The 27473-nt window shown below is 33.1% G+C and overlaps 1 protein-coding gene across 10 annotated transcripts in view; it reads left to right on the top strand.

Annotated features, from left to right (window-relative positions):
* The window catches only part of Dmd (dystrophin), a 2486572-nt gene that overhangs the window by 1159710 nt on the left and 1299389 nt on the right, over positions 1–27473 (top strand). For all 10 annotated transcript variants that reach the window (XM_004850043.4, XM_087189971.1, XM_087189973.1 and 7 more), the window contains 4 exons: positions 9832–10002; positions 15823–16005; positions 24397–24531; positions 27176–27325. In XM_004850043.4, the coding sequence (XP_004850100.2) occupies positions 9832–10002; positions 15823–16005; positions 24397–24531; positions 27176–27325 (639 nt within the window). The remainder of the gene's footprint in view (positions 1–9831; positions 10003–15822; positions 16006–24396; positions 24532–27175; positions 27326–27473) is intronic.

The following is a 27473-nucleotide window of genomic DNA, read 5'->3' on the forward strand; positions in this document are numbered from 1 at the left end:
CTTCCAAAACTGCTATATAGATCCAGTGCAATCCCAATTGAAATTCCAGCAGCATAATTCTTGAACCTTGAAAAAACAATCCAAAAATTCATTTGGAACAAGAAGAAACCTAGAATAGTGAGAGCAATTCTAGGTAACAGAGACATGGCAGGGGGTGTCACAACCCCCAACTTGAAACTATACTACAAAGCTACTGTGATAAAAACAGTATTGTACTGACAAAGAAACAGATCTGAGGACCAGTGGGACAGATTAGAAGATGCTGAAACAAATCCAGACACACTCAGCCATCTCATCTTCGATAAAGAAGCCAAAGACCCTCACTGGAGGAAAGATAACCTCTTTAATAAATGGTGCTGGAAAAATTGTGTTTCAACTTGCCAAAGATTCAAACTAGACCTATATCTCTTACCATGCACTAAACTAAAATAAAAATGGATTAAAGATCTAAATATTAAAACAGAAAAAGCTGAACCTTCTGGAGCAGAGGATAGGTAGAACTCTTGAAGACATTGTTGTAGGAAAATACTTTATTAGCAAAACCTCAGTTGCCCGTGAACTAGCACAATGAACAAGTGTGATCTCTTCTTATTAAAAAAGCTTCTGCACAGCAAGAGAAACCACCAATAGTGTGAAGAGACAACCCCCAATGTGGGAAAAATTTTTCACCAGCTGTTCCTCACACAAAGGTCTACTATCTAGAATCTATAAAGCACTTAAAAAAAATCAGACTTCCCAAATTGAAAGAACCAATCAAGAAATGGGCCTCTGAAATGAACAGACATTTCTCAGACAATGAAATAGAAATAGCAAATAAACACATGAAAAAATGTTCAATATCACTGGTCATTGGAGAGATGCAAATGAAAACAATGCTGAGATTCCACCTCACTCCAGAAAGAATGGCTGCCATCATGAAATCAACCAATAACATATGCTGGCGGGGCTGTGTGGAAAGAGGAACCCTGCTCCACTGCTGGTGGGATGGTCAACTGGTGCAACCACTGTAGAAATCAGTATGGAGATACCTCAGAGTACTAGGATTAGAAGGCCCCTTTGACCCAGCTATTCCCCCTGCTGGGGATCTTCCCCCCAAAATTAAAAGAATCACACCACAGTGATATGTGTGTACCCATGTTCATAACAGCACAATTTGTAATAGCTAAATTTTAGAAGCAGCCCAAATGCCCATCAACTGGGGACTGGATAAAGAAAATGTGTTTTTTTTTATAATATGGAGTTCTACTCAGCCATAAAAAACAAGAAATTAGAGACATAGCTAAATGGATGCACATTGAGGCGATACTCTTAATTGAAATCAATAGGACACACATGTGTAAATACCGAATACTTTCTCTAGTGTGAGAAACTGAAAATGTACATAAGGACTAAAAGGTATAATAGATAATGTGAACTAGGAAGAAAAGTGGCAAAGAGGAAGGGGAATTGGGAGGGGTAGGGGAGAGAAAAGTAGGGAATGGAAGTAATATGGGAAATTGAAAAATGGAAACAAAGTCTTTGTAAATAGGGAGGAATGGAGGGGTTGAAGGGAGGGCAGGGGAAGGGAGAAAAATCAGAACCAAGAGAGATTAGGTAAAGGTGCAAATTTCCAATGATGAATGTCATTATATTGTATACATAAAATGTACCAATGAAATAAGGTTTTTAAAAATCAAACACACTTGAAGGAAAGGAAGGAAGGAAGGAAGGAAAAGAAAGATAGAGGGAGTGAGATAGAAAAGAAAGAAAATTTGTAATTATATATACTTTTACATTGCTGTAAACATATTTATTAAGAAAATTAAGTAATTGTAAATGTAGCTAATTAAAAGAACATTTTATTAATTTCCCTTCATTGCTTATATTTCTTATTTGAATATATAATTATCAAACATTTGGAACCAAATATAAGTGGGAGATAGAACAGACATTTTACTTATCCTCATAGAGTATATAGTTACTAGAGTAGATTGCAGGTTAATGAGTTAATGTTATCACACTAATGCCTAATTTTAATTCTTGCTAAATTATCTGAACTCAGCAATCAGAATACTGTACAAATAAGAGGAATAGGGAAACTACTTTTGGGTATTTATTATTGGATTATTATTAATGGTCTATTGAGCCGTTAGTAAAGTCTTTTGTGAAGAGGAGAAATTAAAGGTGATTTGTACTTAATAAGAAGAACTTAACAGTCCAATTGATGATGTGTATATCAGGAGAATTCTGGGTATGGAATGAAGTGAGAGTAACTTCTGAGGCAAGAAAGAGCAGAGCATGTTTGAGTAACTCAAAGGAGGCTGCTGGAAGTACAAGAGTGTGATCCAAGAGAAAATGGGTGGGAAATAAGAGTAATGAACTTATAAACAACAGTGAGGACTTAATCTATATATCAAGTGCATTGGGAAGCTATCAGAGAGGCTTAGACATAGGAGTGCCATGACTTACAGAGATTATTTAAAAGTTTGGTACATGTTCACATTATACAGTGAATAAATGGAAGGAGCTCAAGTGGAAGTGGTTAGGAATTTTTGCTGTTCTCCAGGAAGAAAATACTACTGACAAAGAAAATAAGGATATTAATAGATATTGAGAGACAGGAAGAACTTTGAAATTTATAATCCTCTGCATTTTTCAAGTTCTTCCATAAAGATAGAATCATTTGAATATTTATTGCCCTGTCTCATTACTGGGTTATTTAGGTTGTTGTTTTGTTTTGTTTTTGTATGTGTACATTTTCCAATTTAATTAACTGAGGAAAGGCTATGTTATTCCTGGCAAACTGAACCAAAGCATTCATGTGTGTCAAACTTCATGGAGAGTTCTGGCTTCCATGCTCAGTTACCAGAAAGTATATCTTACTTGTATGATCAGTTTTACATTTCTGTAACATTCTGTAACAATATTTATTGTTTCTGCCTACCAATTATGCAAGTTCTTCCTTGCTATATTTTTGATGAGGGCTTCCACACTCATATCCACTTTCAACTATTATTCCTGTCCTAACATGGTGCTTTCTTTTCTTCATTTTATCAGCTCCTGTTAGAAATGGCAGTTCTCATTGTAGGAAACTGCTTGCTGAAAGCACAGAGGAAAAATGAGTGAGGCATCAAAGTATATTTAGGATTTTCTGTGTGACTCTGAGCAACTGTGTGGGCTGTAGTGACTTTAAAAAAAAAAGATGGAGGGCTAACGGAAAATCTAAATGGTATACTATAAGTGATCAGTAGTTTCCTCCTGCTCATGTTTATTTTGAAGAAGGCAGCAGTCAGACATGGGATTTGGAATTCAAGTGGGATATTTGAACCATGTATAAAGACTACACTCACAAAAGTAAAAATAACATGTGTATCTTAAGATAATCCCCCCCACACACACAAGGTCTCACTCACTATGTAGTTCAGGCTGGCCTTGAACTCACTTTGTAGCCCAGGCTGGCTTCAATCTGGTGGTGCTCCTTCCACCTCAGCCTCCCAAGTGCTGATATTATAGGTGTGCGCCAGCACACCTGTTATTTATCAAGAAGGAAATTTCCCCAGACTCCTCACTCCCAAGATACTTCACCAATTTGGATAATACATAAGCTCAGTGGGGGTGGAGAATTTTTTCTTCTTTGATTATACTACTTTGTTAGGGTATAACTGATGTACAAAAAGTTATATATATTTAGTGTATACAACTTAATGAATAAGGGATGTGTACACCCATGAAATCAAAATTATCCATTATTGCCAAAATGTCTTCTGCTCACATTATTTAAAATTATTGCCTTTTGTGATAAGAACACTCAACACAATCTACCCTCTTACCAAATTTTTAAATATTTAATGCATCATGGTTAATTATAGGTCCAATGTTATACAGAAGATCTCCAGAATATATTTATCTTTCACTTGTCCCTGTGCCCCTGTTCCCACGCTCCAGGTCCTGGAAACAGTGTACTCTGGTTCTATGTGTTTGAGTGTTTTACATTCTAGGGAATGTGAGAAAAGATTCTCAAACCGTATATGTGGTAAAGGGCTAATATCAAATCTAGAAAGAGAACTCCTACAACTCAATTGACAAAAAACTTTTTAAAACAATTTAAAAATGGGCAAAGGACTTGAACAGACATTCCTTTGGAGGAAACATACAAATGCCCAACATGCATAAGGAAAGGTTGTCAGCATCCATAGTCATCGGGTAAATGTAAACTAAAACAACACTGAGATAGCACCTGATCCTTGTTAGGATTCATATCATCAAAATAAAATGAAAACTCTAAGTGTTGGGGAGGTTGTGGAGAAAAAATAATACTTTTATGCTATTGGTAGGACAATAAATTGCTGTTGGGACTGTGGAAAACAATATAGAGGTTATTCCAAAAATGTAAAATAGAGTAAGCATTGGACTTAGCAATCCTATTTCTGGGTATATGTTGAAGAGTATTGTAATCAGGATTTCAATGATATTTCAGCATCATGCACAATAAAAAAGATATGAAGACAACCTCCTGTTGATCAAAATATGTACAGATAAAGAAAATGTGGAAAACACATATAAAGAAGTATCATGCAGATATAAAGAAGTATTATGAATACTTATGAAGTATTACGAGAACTATAAAGAAGTATTTATTGTGCACATATAAAGAAGTATTATAACATAACATGTTATGTTGTAAAAAACCAGATACAGAAGGACAAGTGCTAGAGCAGAATTATTTGTAGATAAAAAAGCAAACATAAAATATAAGACCATGAGCTATGGAACCATATGGTTTAAGTTTAAATCTTACCTCCAATATGAACTGGAAAATCGGTTAATCACTCTGTTCTCTGGTCTCCCAGCCTTTAAAATACAATGAATATTAATGCCTTACTCATAATTTCATAATAATGAAGGATGTTAATCTTTGTAAGGTATACAGAACAGTTCCCAGTGGAGTGCAATCACCAGCCACGTGTTGGTTAAATATAACAAATCAAGAAAAAGATAGAGACCTTCTATATAGATGATAACAAATGTATAATTTCAAGTAAATTATGTAGGACTATTTTGATTACTAGTGGATACTGATTCATAATAAAGTTATCACTAAACATAGGACTTCAATCAGGAGGATGCCATTTTTATAAATTCTTTTATTGGTACATTTTAGGTATACAATACATTTACATTTATCATTGGGTGCTTGTACCTGTACGTGATGTATCTTGGTTCTTATTTTTTTCCCCATTTTGGCAACTCAAAATTCATCGTCTTTCTCTCCTTTGGTACACCTCTTGAGTGCAGCCATCAACAGGTCTCTTTGCTTATATCTCTAACAGTTCTTTCCTCATTACTCTATCCCAGTTGACTAGCTTCCTGTTTTGCTGACACAATCAAAGCAACCAGAAGATAGCTCCATATACTGTACTCTCACTGACTTGCATATAAGTCATAATTCTGCTTTTTGTCTGTTAACTTAGATGGACTTTCTGTGCTCAGGCCAGATTTTCCACATATGGACTGCCTCCATTCCCACCTCTTCAGCACAAGAACATTGTAGCAGCTATTGACCAGCCCCAAAACTCTTACATCTTCCTTGTACTAAATCATCCCTATTAGCAGAGAATTATGGTATAATATCTCCTACCATTTAAAAAATTCTTCCCTTGGTGCTACAGTTCTCTCTTGCCACCTCTCTGCTTTCTTTTTCACTCTACAGAAATTCCTTTCTCTCCAAAACACTCTTTCCATTATCTCTTTGATCATACTTCATTAAAATTTTATCCTCACCACACTGAAGCAAATTTTGGCAAGGTCATCAGTCAATTCACATGACTAAATCCAATATTTAGTCGATTATCCACCTGGCTTTTGTACCATTATTCTTTCTTAGTTCTGAATTTGCCTTCAAGTTCCTTTACCACACCCAATATGCTTAGTGGTTATACCACCAGGACCACTACCCCTTGAGATATTCCAGGGTTCAGCCTTTGTATTGTTTCTTTTTTGTATTGCTCTTCAGTCCCTAGACGAACTCATTTAGCAGCATGGTGTCAAGTATAATCTGTAAAGTGTTCCTTTCACAGTTTTTGTTGCAAGCTGGACCTGAATCTCAGGTCTGAATATTCAGCTTCCCATTCAATACCTCATTTGGATAAATAATATGTATTAAATCTAACATGCCCACACAAAACTCCTGATATACACCCAAACTGCTACCCTAGTAATCTCTGTGAGACAACAAATGATATCTATATCCTTCCAGTTATTCAAGCCAAAACCCTAAGATCTTCTTCTCTCCTATATTTTTCTTAAACACAATCATTAAATAAATTAACAAGTGCTGTGGATTCTGCCTTCAAAAATTGACAAGATTCAACAATTTTTCCCCATCCTTCTGCAATTACTACAGATCTTCCTTTTAGATCATTGCAATGCATTTCTATATAGTCTTCCTATTCTCACATTTTCCCCTTTCAAGAAAGCCTATTATCAACATAGCAGCCAGAATGATCCTTTCAAAATATGTAACTTTATACCATTCCTCTACTCAATAACTTTCCAAAATATTCTTTGTAAAATCTAAGCTTATGTAGGGGCCTATGAAATATTGCTGAATAAAGGAGTTAAAGCAAAGCCTGTTATCAGCAGTGTGCCAACAAATGTGTAACAATTGGTATGATTAATATATATTATAGATATAATCAGAAGATCAGATTTGGGAGAAAATATAGGCATATTGAGTTCTGCTGTATATTAGCCACATAGATGCAAATATACTCTTGACAATACCGAGAGATCTGAAATACTACTTTATATGTAAGAGAAAAGTAGAATAGGACAATGCTTTTGAAATAGAGATTAGAATGATAGAAGACAACTAATAATGGAACTCCGGGAAACATTAATATTTAAGTGTCAGAAAGTAAAAAGAAACCAAGAAAGCAACTGAGAAAGGAAAACAACCAGAGAAAATAGTAAGTGAAAAGAGAGTCCCAGAAAACTTTAATGTTAAAGAAATAGGAGTTTCAAGAAGCCAAGTATAATTATGAGACTCACATGGTATGAGAAATATTAAATCTGAATTAGACAGAAATCAAACCAGGTTTAGAAGAGGTACACTAGACTAAGCATTAGAATATTCCTGATAATCTTAGTAAGAGTTTCAGCAGAGTGATGAAGAGAAAATACAGATTGTAGCTAGGAAACTATTGAGAAGTCAAGACAAAGAGAAATGACTAGATTGCTCTTTAAATCTGTTAACTGTGTAGAGTTTTGTTAATGTGAATGTTGGCTTAATCTAACTTTTTAAAATTACTGGGCAGTCCATTAACATAATTATAATGTGATCTCAAAGAAGACAGAGGAGTTGAAAAAATTATAAATCCAGGACAATATAAAGGGAAGATAGTGAGGAGAACTGATTTCGGAGCATCAGCTCTGAGTAGGAATCATCACCCCTGGACAAGACCAAGGTCATCTTTTGCTCTGAGATCAGAGATTAAAGAAAGTTGGAGAGGGTGGTCAATGATACAGAATATTAGATTTACAAATTTTAGAGCAGGAAATATGATAAAACTTCTACTTTATGTATTATGAGTTATAATGTAATCAGCTCATACTGCAGGATAGTTTGGGCACATTAAGGAAAGCATGTTAGAGTCCCTAATGTAATAAAGGTAAGGACAAACTGTCATTTTAAGCCAACACTTTTTCCACAGAAATCCTTTTAACTTATGAAGACATAAGCATTTAATATCTTACCCTTGGGACAAGTCACAAAGCTATAGAACATTGAATTTGAAAAAGTAATAATATCTCAAGATGAATGTAATTACTATGTATCACAAAAATATACCAACAATAAAAAGACCTTTTAGGTTAGTTATGAAGTTGAGATAAAGAGAAATGAATTGATGCTAGATTACTAAGGGTCATGTCCAAGTAACCTAACTCCCTGTGTTCATTCTAATACACTTGTGCTATCATCTCAGAATGACCTCATACCTCTCCTTTCTTAAATATTCACTTTTTATCTCTTTCCTGTAGTTTAGTTTTATAACATGCCGTACAGATTTTACTGCGTGCCTTGGCTTAGTTCCATTAGTCCCTCTAATATTTTTGTAGTTTATCCAACTGCTTCAAAAGATATTATAGCAAATCTGTGTTTGTAGAAATTTAACAGTATGTTTACTTAGGTTATTATAAGCTCATTAACTATGCAAATAATACTTACACCTTTACCAGAATACTTGTCAACCTTATTGTTCTTCATGTGTCAAGTGAAACATTTATTTTCATTTCAATAGATCAGTTATTACATTTAATTTAAAGCTAAAAAAAATGCAATGGTAACTACATTAGTTTCAATATGGTTGAGCTGTAAATTATATAAAGAAAAATTAATGTGATGATGATCCTACACATACTTAGTATTTGGCAAAATGCCATGAAAACTACATTTTTATAAAGACTATGCATTATACATTAAAACTTTACTATTACAACTCTTTTCAAATTAAAATATAGACCCCTGTTTAATTAAACAGAAAAGAATAACATTGTTTTGGGTAGAGTGATTTCTTTTTGGTACTGGGGATCAAACTCAGGAACTTGCACTTGCGAGGTAGGTGCCGACACCACTGAATGAAATCCTCAGCCTGGATAGAGTGATTTTTGAAGGCAAGAGTGAAGCACTATATGTAATCATTGTAATGCTACGGAGTACTATATACCAAACCATTATTAGCATATATGATTTTGTTTTAGATGTTTTATGATTTGCTACTTTTCTGGTTAATGTGTAATAAATTCCATTGTAAAAACATCTTAATTTTGAAAATTATATGAGGTTTTACAAAAGCAAACATTCCATATGACTACACACATTGTTTAACAGCTTGCTTTTTAAATAGAAAATTATTATGTTTGGAGCAACTTTTCGTTTTACTACAGTAATATTGATGATACATGGTATCCCATGGTATGTATATATTATAATTTATTTAATCCCTCATTAAAATGCACTTGAATTTGTTCCCAACATTTCCTTGTCTTCAAAGCTGAATTCAACAATGTACATGCAAATCTGCAGACTGGTCAGTATGATTCACTCTTGAAAGTGAAAGAGTAGAGTCAGATTTAAGAACATTACCATTCTAAAAATATTTTAGCAAATTACTAAAGGTTCCTATATGATAGATTTTTCTCTCAGCAGGTATGAAACTTTTTATTGCGTCATATACCTGTGAAACTGAGACTCTTCACTAAGTATTTTTTTGTCTATCTTACTTATGAAAATACATAAAATTTAATTTAGTATCACTTAACTTTAAATGATATTGGAACACCCTTCACACAAACATACATGGCCATACATTCTTTCTGTGAACTACCTATGTATCCCACATGTTTTCCACTTTTCATTGTTATTTATGACAATTTTGTGTAGTTACACAATTTTTAAGTTTCCTTGTATATTTTAAATCATAAAACATTCTAAAAGAGCTGAAAAAATATTATTTCTAAGAGTACTAATAAAATTACCTTTGCTGCTGAAGCATACTATCTAAAAGTATTTTGTTTCTTCTCTAGTCACCAAAAAGCGTTATGACAGACAACAACTAAATTACTGTACTAGGGAAAGTTTTTCATTTATCAAGTAAATGGCTACATCTTATTTTTGTACTTATGTAAAATTAAATGTATCTAATCTTCACAAGTTATTTTTTATGCCCATAAAATTCTTCTTGTTTCATCTTTGTTATCTAAGCTTTCTATTGTTTACAGATTTTTCAATGATGTGGCAATAATTTACTGTCGATGTCAGCACTCATGCTTTGGTTGTTTGTTTTATGAAAGGTCTATGCCAGAAAGGAAGCCTTAAAAGCAGGTTTGGATAAAACTGTAAGCCTTCAGAAAGATCTGTCAGAGATGCATGAATGGATGACACAAGCTGAAGAAGAATATCTAGAGAGAGATTTTGAATATAAAACTCCGGATGAATTACAGACAGCAGTTGAAGAGATGAAGGTAAAATAAACCAAGTACAGCGAAGGAAGAAAAAAGAAAAAAATACAACATTTCATAAAATTGTGATTCTGCACATCTACTCTTTATTGGGTTTCATAGTACATGTTAATTTTTCATTAATTCTGCTTCAGTTTGATATAATGTAAAAGTTTTGTGCATATTAATTTTAATGCATTGTAATCAAAACGTAAACATTGACAATCACAGTTTGAAATGTCATTTCTATTGAAATTATATAATGTTAAGCATTAGAATCAGCTGATCACATTACCTGTTTGTAGCTGTTGCAAATTCAAGTTGAAAATATGACTATTATGGAATAGGTAATTTAAAAATGTATTTAAATGCTATGTTAATTTGTAGCTTAAAGGGGTTTCTTAGAATTTGAAAGTGCTGAATATTCTAACAAGTGGCCATTAATATGGATTAAAAGAACTGGATTTACATGTGCATATCTTAAAACTGTTGGATAGAAAATGCATTGATTTGGGACCAAGGGAACTGGTATGTTCCATTAACTTAGAAGTGAGGCCTGGAGTTGAATCTACATACTGATATTTTGGTATGGTCCAAGGCAACTCAGTAGTGAACACAGTCCTCTGTTATCATATAAATATCATCACACTTCCTCACTTAACTGTATGAGCTGAGGCTTGAAACTTACACGTAGGAAAATTGCTCGCTCAGTATGGGCACTCAATTATTTTTAGTTGCAATGATAACTATTATTTTTATGCAGTAACAAGTGCATATAATCTAAGCATGTTAACCTATGTGAAACAGTCACAGATATTTGTTTGGTTTGAGGCCTCACGACAGAGAAAAATTGTTGTGGAGCCAGATGCTTGGGTTTGAAACATGGTCTAGCTCTTGCCAACTGTATAACCATAGGTAAACTACATAAATTCCCTGAGTTTCCATTCCTTCATTTTTGAACCTGGTCTCAGAATACTTTCTTCTCAAAATTGTTTAACTGAAACATAAAAGTCATAATAATATGCCTAGCAGAAATTCAATGTTTCAAACTTGATAGTTATTATTATAATTCTCACTAGTGTTGCGTAGGAAGAAATTTAGTGTACATTGTCATATAATTTATGTGATTATTCAAGAATGTTTATTATAGTAGAAATTAATAGCAGAAAGTACTTACATGAAAGCTCACATGTTTGAACTTTAAATGTGTCATGTGGCCTTAGTCAAATTTAGAACATAAAATTAAAATTTATAAGAAAGTTTGAGTGTCATTATTCTAGAATGTTAAAAATTACAAAAACATTTTAGTCTAGCAGTACTATACATCATCCATTTATTCATAAACATATTTATTGGATTTTTAATATGTACCTAATACCCTTTAGATACAAATTATAGTGATAAGATCCCTACCTGCTTTCTTAGAATGTGCATTCTCTTGGAGGATGGGGGATGGCGATGAATGGAGAAACAAATAATACCATTTGAGTCCATGATAATTTGTCTAAAAAATAAACCGGGTTGTAAAATTGAGAATCATCAGTGTTTGGGAAGACAGCAGAGATGGTGAGATGAGAGTTTAGAAAGGTTTGACTTATAAGATATTTGTGAGGGATACATTTAATCTGAAGGTCTGAGTCAGGAGAAAAAGCCAACCATAAAAATAAAGTATGGAAGCACATTCCAGTCAGAGGGAATACTGCCTGCAAAGACCCTAAATGGAAGAAACCTGTCTGCCTACCCAAAGGGACAAAAAGAGAGCGGAGGTTACCTAAGATGAGTTTAGGGCAGTGGGCAAATATCCATTAACACAGGAGTTTTGCAGGGTATTGCAGGAAGTTTCATTCTAAGTGAAACAAGAAAGCCAGTTGGATATTTCTAATAAGGGGCTACAGTGATTTCAAATTTGATCATGAGAGGTCATCATGAGTAAAATTATACCAGCACATGACAGTTAGAAGGTATTTTGCAAGTAATATCAATTGTGCTTTCTCTGCTAATCAGAATAATGAAATCCCCAGATACAATAGGTCGAATAATATACCCATACTTGCAAGCTTTATCTATGTTGAGGGTATTTTCATCCCAAGCCATTCTGAGCTATACTATTTTATTTTTATTTATTTTGCTATTTCACTTATGGATTGTGAATCATGTGCCATCCATGTGGACATTCCCCTCATACCACAAAGCCTTGATGGTGTGTTCTTGCTGTTTTCTCATACTATATAGTCTCTACTCAGGGCCCTTAGTAGAAAATCAGCACTCATCTCATGTTCAATGGCTCTGTTATTTCCTGGGTTCCTTTTTTTTTTGGTTCAGCCCCTCTTCTGGCCATTCTCTCTCTCCCTCTGAGAAGTTGGTCTGTTTGGCTAACAACCCAGTCAGTTCTCTTATTTTCCAGGACTAGAGAGTTGTCTGTCTCAAATTTTAAAAGTTTGAAAACAATTCCTGAAATCAATGGTCCAATGAATTTGTCCACATTGTTGAGCATGTTCAAATAATCAGCCTAGCTGCAAAATTGGTGCATAGTGGGATGATATTTAAAAGAGGAAAGGCCTGGGTGGCCTCTGGCAACAGTAGCCAAGGTAGTTGGCAGGTAGATACCATTTTCTTGAGTTTTCTGCCTAACAGTCAAGTCAATCACTTTAGGTCAGTGTTACTACCTAGTACACAGTGATAGTGCCTTTCCAAGACTTCTACCAGTGTTGATTTTGAATATAAGTTCATCTTTATGATCCGAATATACCAACAGACCTACTTTGGCATCTCTCCCTGACCTATTCAGAGAAAAAGTAGAAACGGCCTTCTGTTTCCTTATTATCTTTCATGTATTTTACTTGAAAATTACTATACTGTACTGAAAACTTATTTTTCCCCTGTAAACAAAACATTCCTGTCTACATAAGGAAATGGGAGGAATGTTTAATAGGCAATATCTATAAGACTTCAAGACTTAGAGTTCAGCAATGACTATATGCTTACCCTTTATAATAAACCCTTCAAAGATCTTAGATTTAAAAAAATATATGCTATTGTAACTTTAGTTCTAGGGCTTAACATAATTTACACATATAATGAAAGTACAAAATATATGAATATATTTGTTTAATCACTAGAACAGGAGCCAGATCTGGTGGCATACACCTAGAATCCCAGCACTGAGGAAGCTGAGGCAGGAGGACTCCTGAGAGTTTGAGGCTGGCCTGGGACTACATAGTGAGGTCAAGGCCAGCCTGAATTACATAGTGAGACTCTGTCTCAAAAACCAAACAAACCAACCATCATTGGAACAGTGATTCTTGCTCTTGAGCGATCATCAGACTCATCTGGAGGACTTGGTTAGAACAGATTGTTTGGCCTCACCTAACGAATGTGAGATTTAGTAAATCTAGGATGGTGCCTGAGGTTTTTGATTTCTAACAAGTTTCCTGGTGATGCCAAGGAGTAATTTCCACACTTTGAGAACCACTAGCTCAATATATTGTTAATGAAATATGTCTGCACAAGGCATGGTTAGATTCATAGAAAGAAAGGGAGCAAGAGTAAGAGGTATTATTTTTTATAAAGATTATACCTCAAGTATACTGGTCCTTTAGCTTTTCTGCCTTTACTCCCATTAAAGAAATTCATCGTAGTCTTCTTTCCTCGTATTGACTTGGGATAATAAATTTTGCTCTCTTTCTTCTCTGAGGTGTTCTCAACATCTTAGCCAGATTTAATGAAAGAATATGAGAAAGTCTAAAAGTTGATGAAGAGGTTTTCTTGTTCTGCATCATTACATAGTTGCACAGGCTGCTTATAATTTGTAGAAAGTGAAATCGTATTTATTGGGTCTACTATAGCATACTTCTTCCTCATTTCATTGAGAATTTGAGACTGAATTCATAAAAACTATGAGAAAGAAAAAAATTTAACCTCCTCCTGAACCATTTACTTCCATTCTCTGAATCTCAATTTTCTAATGTTTAATATAACAAAACACATGTATCTGAAGGTTTTATGAATGATCCAATGAGATAGTAATGTGGCATGGCTGACATAACACATAACAACATGGGAAGTAATTAACAGTTGTCAAAATTGTTGATAATGCTATGATTACTAGTCAAGATATGATTTGTGTAGCAACAAACTCCCTGCTCAGTGATGCCAAAAACTGATTTATTTATAATATTAAACTCAAAATTTCAATTAATGAAATCAAAATTAGTAAAGGCAAATAATTTATAGTCAAAACAACTTGTATTTGCCATCATATTGTACACTTTAAAAGCATTGTGGGAGTAAATCTAAAGGACAGGTTGATTATGTTGAAAAATATAACAGTACTTTATAGCTCATCCTTGTTCATATCCTGCCCATACTCCCTAATTCTCACCACTACATTTTTGGTAGGGACAACTTTCACCAGCAAAAACCTCCATTTCTTTACTAGAGTGCTTTCTTTGGACCTTGAATTTCACTTTCCCGCCTGTATGGTGTGCTGCAAGTACTAGAAAATAAGTATTTTCCCTACAACCTGCAGCCAATGATGTGAGATGATATATACATAGTGCTCTACTTCCTCATGCCTGAATGGGTCAACCCTAAGGGATATGTTACTTTCCAGTAGGACTAAACTCCAGTCACAATTGTCACTGGGTTTAATGTCTTTATCATCTGTCTTCCCTTTTTTTGTTTCCATTCCTTACACTACTACCAGTATACCCTTCACGTAGGACAAGCACACTGACTGCTTAGGATTGAAAGGCCATGTCACAATTGGCCTTTGTATAAACCCAAACAAAAGATACAGTATCTGTGTTTCTAAAATATATCTATGGGTTAGAAGAAATGTATGTGTCCTCCAGCTAAAGACCTCCAGCAACTCTATTTTAGGTAAACAAATTGAATTATTACTTTTTGAAATGAGGAAAATATACACCATGGGGAACTAGAGGTTATATAAATAAGAAAAGAACCAATGTGATGGGCTTGTGTTAGATGATTAGAAGGAGAATTTGGAAGCTTGTTGTTAGTGATGGTTTCACCATAATTGGGCATCTTATCTTGTCCAGAAGGAAAGAAAACTAGAATGAGACTGAAATTATAATTGATGAACAACCAGCAGTCACTTATATTAATCAAGACAGAAGAATATATTTTGTGGTGTGGCCAATGTTGATTTTTTTTTCTTTATGCAGACATAATTATGGTGTAATCTTGATGTGGTTTCAAAACCACCCTAGTATCAAAGTTGGTCTTACCCAAAACACTGTGAAACAGTTATGATCCACAGAAGACCAGGGCATAGCTGTGGCAGGCTGGCTCCAGATAGCAGAAGCTGCTTTTCTCTTTTCCTTTCTATTTCGCTCATGTGTTATCAATTACTGAGTAGACCTTTCATCTAAATATAATCCCAAATATAGTGTTAAGGGCATTTATCTGTGTTGAGAATCTTTTGATTTGTACACTAATATTTGTGCTTATTTCAAGATTATTCATCTGTCTGAGTAATTTATGTGATTTCAGTTTTAGACTAAATATTTTAAAACTTAGCTAGTATTAAATACTTATTTTTGCCTGTTTTGATTTTATTTAGATATATGTATAATAAGCTGTAAATACATACCTGTATAGACCACTTTTCAAACTTTTTATTAAATATCTCATATTTTAATTTTCCATTTTCTCCATTTATAAATAAATCTAAATTTATGGAAGGGCTTAGAGTTGGTATTGGATTTTTATGAATCTCATCCTAACACAGATGGTATGAGAAGAAATTATATGACACACAGGAATGGATTTTTGAAGTAAAGGCACCGACTAGCCTTTAAGAGTACTGTCTTTATTTTATAGAGCGCTAAAGAAGAAGCCCAGCAGAAGGAAACAAAAGTTCAACTCCTTACTGAGACTGTAAATAGTGTCATAGTTCAAGCTCCACCTGCAGCACAAGAGGCCTTAAAAAAGGAACTTGACACTCTCACCACCAACTACCAGTGGCTCTGCACCAGACTGAATGGGAAATGCAAGACTTTGGAAGTCAGTTGCTTTTCTTGTCCTTTATCAGTTTTATGTCGACATATGGTCATGTGTGAAGCATAGTGGTTAGCAACATAAGTTCTGGAATAAAAGTGCTTAGGCTTGAATTCCTCCATTAGGTACTTAAAATCTGCATGATTTTGGGTTAGGTGTTTAATTTTCATAAACCTATTTGTGGCATGTTTAATGGATGCAAAATAATACCTACTAAATGGAGTTGTTGAAAACATAAGCTGCTTGACTTACAGTACTTAGCTCAGTGTTCAACAAAAATATGCAACAATTATTCTAATTCATATGACTGCTGTTATTAGGTCGCAAAAATTCTAAAAACAAGTTTTCTGTAGATTTATATAAATCGTTTTCTTCATATATTTGAATATTTATAATGTACTGAAATATTTTAATGAGAAAGCACTTTGTGGAGAAATGTATCTTACTGTAATTGTCTTTAGCCATTGTGGGGCCCTGCATAGTTCTTTAAAACACGTTTCCTAACTAGTGCCTTGTTTCATATTTTGCATTGGATTTATTCATTATCACAAGTCCTGCTTTTTCTTTCCCACATACCTTATTCTCTAGACTGAATTTATGTAAATACAGATGAAGAATTCAGGTGGTTGAAAAGATTTGCCATATAATTGTATCAAAAATTAAACTATGATACTCTTTATGAAAATATTGTGAAAAGGAGCACAAAACTACCTACTAGAAAATACCGATGATGACAGAGCCTATACAAAATTTAAACTTTAAGTCCCCTTTTCCTGGACAGGCTTATTTCTGGGAATAAAGTTGATACAGAATTCAGGTGCTCCATTTTTATTAAAGAACATTAATTTCTTATTTAAGGTTACAAATTTAGTGTTTTATGTTTAGAGTTAGTTATAACTCATACCAAGAGAACAGACCATTAAAATATATAAATCTTTGCCTAATGTAACTCAGATATATCTAATATTTAACTTTGTAATTATAAAATATGGTCTTTGAGTTTCTCCATTATCATTTCCAATCTCTTCTTTATTTACCAATCCTTTTTCTTTTTTCCTTTTTTTCCTAATCTAACTTATGCCTCAGACACATGATAAGAGCATTCTATGCTAGGAACTGTTATAGTTGCAAAGGATATGCACATATATTTCTTGTATTAGTGAATGTTACAGAAATTAAGAATAGTGAGAAGTGAAGGAACGATACTACAAACGGCTCAAGAAATTCACAACTTATTAACTGTCACATTATAGGTAGAAGTACTTTCTTATCCAGGAAATTACTTTCTAACAATATCTGAGCAAAACACTTAAATATTCTTATGTTCTTGATTCTTACATAAGCATTAACCTTTGCATTTTATTATTGACATTGTTCATTTAAATCATATTCTCATTCATCATAAATTTATTTTGTGGTACATTTTCTGAAAGAGGTTTTATTTTCATGTTTTAACTTCAAAATCTTCAAAACCATTTGCTTAACTATTCTATTCTCCACTCATCTGTATTGAAACTTCTAACATTTCCTACTTGTGTTTTATTTGATTACTTAGCCCCTGTTTATTTCTTCTCTACTGACTTAACATATATACTTTGTTTTATTTTAATGGCATGTTAATTAACATGCACACCTTAATCAACAAAGTTCATCAATAATAAATATTTCTGTGTACATCTCCAGCCATAATATGGTAGAAACATTAGCATTGCTTTCATATCATCTTCCATAATATATATGTGTGTGTGTGTGTGTGTGTGTGTGGTGCATATATATACACATATATGCTTAGTATTTGATTTATACCTTATTTTGTATTCATCTCAAATTTTTCAATACTATTGCTGCTGCAATTGTAATTGATATTTTGTACAATGATCGTGTGAATTTGCCAATGTGATTTAACCAGTTTCTGTGATCAGTTTTGTTTTTACCTTTCCCTTTGCTTCTGTGTTCAATTTCCTTCTTGCTTTTCCTTAAATGTAAGTAGCAAATACTCTCCAATTTCCCATGATTGAAAATGCCTTTATTTTGCACTAAGTATTGAATAATAGCATACTTGAGCATATAATTATGTAGGGACAGGTGCTTTTTTTTCAACGCTTACAATATTATTCCCTAGTCTTCTGAAATTTCTTGCTATTAATAAGCCTGCTGTCAAATTATTGTTCCTTTGTATTTTTGTCTGGTACCTTTTAATTTTATCTTTGTTTTTGAAGCTCTGAGGTTTCACTCTATTTTGTCTATGTGTAGATTTTCTTTTTTTTTTTGTATGTGTAGATCTTCTTTCATTTGTATTTTTCACCTAGTGCCTTAATGAGAACTGACAAATTATTTATTTCTCTAGTTGTTCTGTATTGCTTTTGAAGATTGTCTTTTTCCCTGTATTAGGCATATGAAAAATCCCCCCATTCTATATTCTGATACTTGAGTTTTGTTTAAAATTTTCTATATTATCTCCATCTCCCCAATTATGAGTAATTTAATGTAATCTCTCCTATATTTCTCTAATTCTTATTGCAGGTACTTATGTCATAATTTATTGTTCAATGCTAAATCTTCATGTACGCATTTATATATGTATGTTTATGTGTTTATATTTTTTCAAGACAATTATCTTCCCTTTTTCAAGATTCTGTTTATTTTGCAAATCCATTCTTTATATGACAACCTACTTTTTTTTGTAAATAATTCTGTTTTATCCTGTAAGTAAACATATTTAGTCTGAGAAGTCTCAAAGGGTACTAAGCTTGAAATGGTTTAAATTTTCCAATAATTTAACCAACTATGTCAAACTCCCCATTCTGCTAGTAGTTGGGTTCTTAAATATTTCAGTCTGATCGCACAACTTTGTATTCACTTTTGGTACTTGAAATTGGTCCAACTGAAATTTCAATTTCATACTTTATTCAAATTTCCTACCAATTTAATTTCATCTTAAGGCTTTAGTAATTTTTATGAGGTAAAAGTAAAAAATGTGGTTTGACAGTCCCCTCTTCTCATTCAGTTTCTGGATACTAATCTTCTAGTGTTCTGAAAGAAAGGATAAAGAAGGAAAAATATTATCTTCATATAAATATCCTTATTTGAGCTGACCACAATTGCTCTTCCCTTTTGTTAATTCCCACATATTTCTGTGATTGTTAGTTTGTTGTCCTTTTTCTATATGTATCATCACTGACCTTGTTTATTTTCTACAGACTCTGTGTGGTCTCTTGGGGACTCTAGTGGCCTAAATCATATGGGTTTGGAAGCCTCCCAAATGCTCTTGTTGACATTCAAGTTACCTTGTAATATTTAACAAGAATTTTAGGCTCATTCTTGTAAATAACCTTCTGCCCCACTACTTTGAAGATTGCATCTTTTGACCCGTGCTTCATTGATTCCATAGAGTCTTATTGACCCTCTGCACCTCCACCTATAACTTGTGGGAACTGGAAGAACCCATCTTTCATTCATTTCAGGAGTTGACAAACTTGGAAGAACTGTCCTTTATTCTTTTTGGCCATACTAGCAGCTCAATTCATACCAACTGCCCCTTCTTAAAAATACCCACTTATTAGATGAGTGGTTCTCTCTGAGATAATTCTCTCTCAGATCCTATGAAAGCGAAGGTTCCATATGAGAGCTAGGTGTGTGACAGAGTACTTGCCTAGCATGTGCAAGGCCTTGGTTTTGATCCCCAGCACTGGAAAGAAGAAAAGAAGAAAAGAAGGACACAAAGATAGGTGTCCCCTGCAGATCCCTGTTAAAAGATGAGGAAGAAGAATTGTTTAACTTTCCAAACACTTCCCTCTTCACATCTCTCAAATGCTCTATCAGCCTTCTCTAATTAGAATGGGGCTTGGGAAAATGAATTATAGATGTGCTCCCAAAAAAGAATGTACATGGTTTAGCCCTTTTATTTCTCAAGTATGAAAAAGAAAATGAGCCCTATTGGCAGTGTATATGATAAGGTATAGATTCTACTAATTGTTTAAACTTGTGATTTCTTCTAATGATAGTGAATTTCCTTGTGTTCAGTAATTTTTTGTGAGTTAACCTATAGTAGAAATAATTTTTACTGGAAATTCCTTTGACTCTTCAGTGTTGGAGAGTCAGTATGAGTATTTGTACTTACCTCTGCCAGGATCCTAGAAGTGTTATGCTCTGCCCTCATATGTGACATGAGCTTGAGTTTCAATATCTAATGAAAGGATGTGCACTTTTCAACCAAGAATCCAAAGGATTTTCAGCTTCCTTGCTGGTTTCCTTTAGTGAGTGAGGATTCTCAGCTTGTATCCAGAATGAGTGGCACACTACTCTTTTCCATAGCTCTAGCATATATGAGACTAATTTCTCATTTCCTGTCCCAATTTATATTAAATGTCCCAACTTGCATGTCATGTACTCTTCTGTTATGCCAGTATTTTGTTAAGCTAAGACTCCCACTATTTTGACTCCCCTCTTTTTTTCTGATACTTGAGATTGTCTGTATAGATAGATTTAAATTTAAAATGTTTCCTTCATATTTAACCTAGCATTTCATCATGACTGAAATAGGTTAGAAGGGGGTTACCCCCTCAGCTCCATCTACTATTTTGAATGGAAATTTACTTTTCCATTTGTACCCTCCTTCAAAGCCATTTTAAATTTTGTGATTTCTAAATAATTTCAAGTTCCAAATTGTTTGGTTTAACAGTTATTCTAAGGGGCTTTCAGCTCCAATTTAGACTTGAAGACGTTATTTTATTTTACAAAGGTGACCTGTAAAGCTGGTACAATCAGCCTCTCCAGCTGTGTCCTTCAGATGCATCAAGAACAAAAGAGGCCATCTATCCTGATGGTTAAATCAGCAAGGTAGTTCATTACGGAAGACAGCACCAAAGTTAGTAAGACACATTACCAATTGCATCCCCTTATCTCTGAAGCTCTAAGGTACCCTTGGGTATTTAAGGAGATATTTATATTTTCCCACTGGGATCTTTGCCCAGAAGGAAGACAGCCTGTAGTCCAGCAGGAGCTGGAAATGACCCAGATTTAAGATTTCTATCACCTTTTACAACAAATCACTTAATTTTTTTTCGTGTGTGTGTGAGCAACTGTACATAAAATACCACACATGCATGGAAACTTGGTAGCCTGGCAAGGTAGATTAGAATGATACATTTTGTCAGATACAACTAGAATATCCTCTCCCATTTATAGTGGCTACGAACAAAGGGAGAATATGGACAAAGTGAAAGATTTTTAGTTTCTGCTAAAATAAAGCTTCCTCTCTAGGCTTTACTTTTGGTGGTCCTAGAAAGTGGTGATGTGGTAATGATTGTGCTATTTTGTGATATTGAGAGTTCTGCCACAAATAGAAAATGACTTTTAACATCTTCATCCTCTGTCTCATCTCTTTGACTTTTAACAATTTCAGCATAATCTGGGCAGTTACCTTTACCGTTCCTTTTTTTTTTTCCCATTTTTACTTTTAATTAGTGTATATTTGCAGTACACAATGATTACATTCCTTTTGTGGAGTTGATACGTGTACGTAATACACCTCAATTCTTTGTTCATCCTCTTCCTCTCCAGTCCTTGCCTCTTCCTCCAGCTCTTGGTCCGCTTCCCAATTGAAAAAGACCTATCTCCCTACTTCCTATTATCTTTTATTTTGTTCTTTATTTATATTTTGGGTTTCTTATATAGGAGAAATCATGTCATGTTTAAGCCTGTGTGTCTGATTTATTTCACTTAACATTATTGTATCAAGGTGCATCCATTTTCCTACAAAAGACTCAAGTTTATTCTACTTTATGTGAGAGTAGTACTCTATTGTTCGTAAATACCGTATTTCCTCTATCTCTTCACCTATTGATGAATATTTAAGCTGTCATGATTTAGCTATTAAATATAGTACTCCTATAAACAGAGGTGTGCAGAGATCATTGAATATGATGTCTTTAACTGTTTCGGGAAGATACCAGAAGGAGAACCTCTTAGTCAAATGGAATTTCTGGTTTTAGCTTTTTGAGGAATCTCTCTATTCTTTTCCATAATGGTTGTACTAGTTTGTATTCCCACCAACAGCTTTGCTTAAATTTTTTTATCATTCATGATTGCAAAACCATTATATTGATAACTTTTGCTTTTTATTGAAAATTTTAAAAAAGGTAGCCCATAATGCAAAAATTGCTAGGGTTTATTTCTTGTGGACATTTCTGTGTCTGAAATTCACCCATATTCTTATCTCTGATGAATTTATTCATTTTTACATCTATGTTTTCTATTTAAAGATGACATGGTATATTCACTTATTCTTCTGGTAAACATTAATGTTTGCTTTTTTGTTTTTGCTTTTGCTTATTAAAAAAAGTGCTGAAATGATCATTTTTCAAACTATTTTTATAGCCTGCACAACATAGTTTCTCTGAAGACAGACAATGAAAAATGGAGTTGCTCGGTATGGGACTATTCACCTTTCTGAAAATGACAAATTGTTTTCCAAAATAATCATTCTAAAACACTCAGCCACCAGCAATAAGAATTTTTGTTGATACATATCATTTCTACACATAGAATTGTTAAGCTTTCCATTTTTGTCACTTAAGATCGTATCTTCTTATAATTCTGACTAATATTTCCATTGTTCCTAATGAGGCCAACCGTATCTCCCTATCATTCTTAAGCAGCCATATTTCTTTTTCATAGAATGGGTTGTTTCAACCTTTGTTTCCTGTTTCTGTTGTATTATTTGTTCATCTATTCATTGACTTATTGGCACTTAAATATTTTTATTGGTTACAAATGTTGCAATTAAGTTTAAAGCTGTTTTTTCATTTTCTTTATGAGGTATCTTGATGATTATAAAGTTTTAATTTTTTGGTTCTGCATTTTTATTAGTACATGTTTGCAATACACAATGTTTACATTCATTATAGGCAATAGATACACGTATGAAATACATCTTGTTTTGTTTTGCTTCCCCTTTCATTCCTTTCTCTTCCCCATCCCTTTCCCCTCTCTCCACCTCTTGGTCTTCTTCCCTTTTGCAAAATATCTACTTCTCCATTTCCTGTGATCTACATTTTATTTTCCTCTTTAATTTATTTGTATTTTGAACTTCACATATAAGAGAAACCATGTGATATTTTAAGCTTGTGTATGTGATTTATTTCACTTAATATTATGGTCTCAAGGTGCATCATTTTTCCCTACAAATGACTCAAGTTTATCCGTGTTTTTGGCAGAGTAGTGCTCTATTGTGTTTATGTACCACATTTTCTATATTCATTCATCTGTTTATAGATATATAGGATGCTTCCAAGAATTAAGTATTATGAGTTGTGCTCATATAAACAGGAGTATACAATATTTAAACTTTAATTCAATAAAATTTGCTTGTCTATTTTCTTTTTTCCTTTTTTATTAGTACATGTTTGCAACACATAATAAATAACTTCATTGTGGGGAATTGATATACATAGATATATATGTTACATCTTGATTGTTTTTACCTTCCTTTCTTCTCTTCTCCCTCTAATCTCGCCATATTCCCCGATTTCCTTCCTGTCTCCATGTAGCATGCTCTCTCTCTCTCTATTTTCCTATGATAAAGTTTTTTTAAAAATTGTAAAACATTTATAAAATATCCTTTCATATCCCCATGTCAGAAAGATCTTTTATTTTTGTTTTAGCAATCTTAAGGATTTGTTTTCTTATATTAGTTTCTATGTCTGTATATGAATCAGCTTTGCAATGTCTATCAAAGGTATTTAGAAATAATCAGACACTTGAAATAGTAGGTATATTTGTGATATACCTCAAGGAAATCATAAATATAAAAAGCAGTATACATTTTAATGTTGTTCACTGCAAGATTATAGTAGCAAACAAAATTTAAATTAGTCAAACTGTCCAATAAATGAGCTGAAATTAAATCTTAGATTTTCACTAAAATGGCTTCCAAGTAATATGGAAAAATGATATGATATAATGTTTGGTCAAAGAGAGCTATGTTAAATCCATATTTTAATTTTGAATATCAAAGTATATATGATAAAGTTTAGGTGTCAAAAAAGTGGTAATGGTTGATGAGTAAAGAACTTAGGCTTTTAAATGCATTTTTACATGTGTTTTTGTTTTTCTATCTGTCAGACTGTAATGTTGGTGAATATTTCTGTTTAAAAAAGTAAATAGCTGGATCTTGAATTTTTTCATGCAATAAAATGTTTCCTTAATGACTTGTAATTATAGAGGTATTAGATTTTCAGTGTAATTAGTTGCATTTTAAATTAGCTCCTGCAAGAGCAAGGTGAAAAATATAAAATAAAATGTTATATTTTCAGACATTTTAAGAATGGAATGCTAAAGACTCAAATTCAGTTTTCTATCAAAATATTTAATATGTGTTATATGTTTCTTTCTCAGGAAGTTTGGGCATGTTGGCATGAGTTACTGTCCTACTTGGAGAAAGCAAACAAATGGCTAAATGAAGTAGAATTAAAACTTAAAACCACTGAAAATATTCCTGGTGGAACTGAGGAAATTTCTGAGGTGCTAGAAGTAAGTTGTGAATTAATCTAAATGATGTTGATTTCAATGCAATATTTAAAGAGGTCAGAAAAAAAAAGAAAGAGATCAGGTAGCAAATAAAGAAAACCAAGCAGAAAGTGTAGTTACTCTGAATCACTCAACACTGGCACTTTGAAAATTGCTTTTGTTGCTTTTCAGATCTTTCTAGGTCTCAGGTTTTAAAGAGAGTGTTAATAACCTCTTATAGGGGCTACTTTTTTTATAGCACTAAGTTCTATGTAGTCGTTTTGCCTGCCAAACTCTCTAAAGACAGTGTAAAACCACATGACAATAGTAAATATTATTTCCAGTTTAAAAGCTACATTTACTAAATTGGAATATATGTGAAATTTATTTAAATGGCCTTACTAAATGGCTTTATACTTTATAAAATGTTTGAGATACTAAATTAACATGCTTTGACTTTGAAAAATTGTATATTTTTATAGTGTATATTTATAGTATATCCATAATTATGGTATATGTAGTTATGGTATATATATATATATATATATATATATGCATACATACACATATATGTGTATGTTTAAAGCTGTATACATTTAAAATGTCTATAAAATTTTAGAACATTTTCAAAATTTTTTGAGATTTTAATAAGCTTTAGAAGAGTTTGCATGTAGTATATCTGAGTTATGTAACTTCTGATGTTTATTAAGTGTTTATGAACTGCATTTTGCTGTACTTTTGGTTCATAATGAATATGCACTCTTAGCATGTGTAGTGTATACAGCTATATGAAAAATGTAACTCTTTTGTAAATCCTCAAATCAAGAAGAGTAAATTAATCAAGATAGGAAGAAAGTAGAAAATGTTTCTTTAGATAGAATAGAATTTGAATCCCAGACATCACAGCAGATCATTTTATCCATATGTCTTATTTTCTCATGAAATAATAAGCTGAAGAGATATCAAGAACAATATGGGAGATTTCAAGTGGACTATAATTTTGTCCCTGTCCTATTCAGAGACATGCATTGATCGAATATTACTTGTGGGTTAATAATGGGATGCATCTCCCAGAAAAGCTGAACCAGAACTTGTAGTACCATAATAAGTGTATAGTGATCAGAACAGAGGCTGTGATGGTACAGTTATCCTATGAAATGATCATATTGTACATGAATTACAAAGTGAAATTCTTGAAACAATATTTTTTGTGAAAAACTAGGGCATGTTCTGAAAGGAATAATGAGGAAGGTAGAAAACTGAAGGCACTAAGGCAGAGTATTTCAAAAAGGGCTAGTTCTATTTATTGTTCTGTTTACTATTTAAAGTATACTGGTTGTTTAGCAGTGTTGCTGCTGATTATCTAAGAAGACATTTTTGAGTAGCAAACAGCAAGGTAGAAAGGATAGAAAACCTATATGATTTTAAGATTGTTTTCGACTTAATGTTTCTATAATTGGTTTCTTAATTTTGCTTTTAGTTCACATTAAAAAAAATTTGTAGCCTATGTACTTCATTAGGATGTAAGGAAAAATATATGTTATTAAAAATCTGCAAAGTCAAATTCTGTTGAAAGTAATGCAATGTGTAAGTTGTAAAGGAAAATTAACAGTAACATTTTATACTAAAATTTGATGGGTATTTAAGAAGTGATATTCATATTTTTGTACAAAATCATTTAGGTGGTCAATATTTTCATTTACTCAGAATTTAATAGGAAAATATATTGAGAGTTCTCAGATTTTGAAAAATAATAGATATTTAAGAAAACTTACAAGTATGTATTGGAACATCTCCATTTTTAAAAAACAAATAAAACTGCAGAGTGTTGAATCTATTGGTTAGAACATAATGCCTACTCCATATTTTATTTTAGACAAGTTTGTGGTCCAGTAAGATGGTATTCAGTCACTTGTTCTCTTGCAAACCTAAACTTGATACTGAGATTCTTTTTCCATGGATAATCTAGCCAGGCAATTATGTCAATCATGAATATTATTCCACGTAGGGAATGTTGGGCCACAAATAATAGATCTCACAATGGTTTAAGGTCAAAAAATAACTTTTGTTTTCTACAAAAACAAGAGTGGAAGAAAGGTACCCCGAGATGGTAACATTTCAATCATCATATGAAGCACCCAGGTCCCTTTCTCCTGTCTTCCTGAGCATGAAGGACTTTGATTCATTTTTATTGCCTGCTGGTCCAAAGATAGTTGTTTTACCTCTGGGCTGTATGTATAAAAATACACGGAGAGCAAAGGGATTTCTTCTTGAGAGACTGTTCCATTTTTTCCACTTGGGAAAAACTCTGCTTATGAATTCCTACCTATTCATATTTTCAGAATTTATAGCACTAGCTGTAAAAGAAGTTGAGAAATTTTGTATTTTAACCTTCCAAGTTTTAGAGTAAAAGACATCACTAAGAAGGTGGCTGTGAACTCTTTTTAAATGCTCGTTCCGCAATGCTGTCACCAGCCCATGAAGATTCATAGATCAATATCATATTTTTAAATGACAGTGCTGCTTCATGTTTTATTATCCCAATTAAATTTTATTTAAATAGCTTATAGGTTAATTGTATGTAAATCAAAAGATTTGAATATTTTATGCTTAATTCAATGTGTATAGAAAAAGAAGAGAAACATTAATTGTTGCAAATGTGTTTCAGTCTCTTGAAAATTTGATGCAGCATTCAGAGGATAACCCAAATCAGATTCGCATTTTGGCACAGACCCTAACAGATGGAGGAGTCATGGATGAGCTGATCAATGAGGAACTCGAGACATTTAATTCTCGCTGGAGAGAACTACATGAAGAGGTATAAAAATAAGTGAAAAATCTCCTTTATTTGCATAAATGTGAAAATGATGAAGGCCTCTCTGATAAAATGAAGAAACGGTTTCACTTAATCTCAGTTTCCAGGTTTTAGAACAGTTGTAGAAACTGGCTGAATTCTTTGCACATAT

The sequence above is a fragment of the Heterocephalus glaber genome, unplaced genomic scaffold (assembly GCF_053883595.1).
Source record: "Heterocephalus glaber isolate CG9 unplaced genomic scaffold, H.glaber_assembly_v1.0 deba00001547, whole genome shotgun sequence".
In the NCBI taxonomy this organism is placed as follows: Eukaryota; Metazoa; Chordata; class Mammalia; order Rodentia; family Bathyergidae; genus Heterocephalus; species Heterocephalus glaber.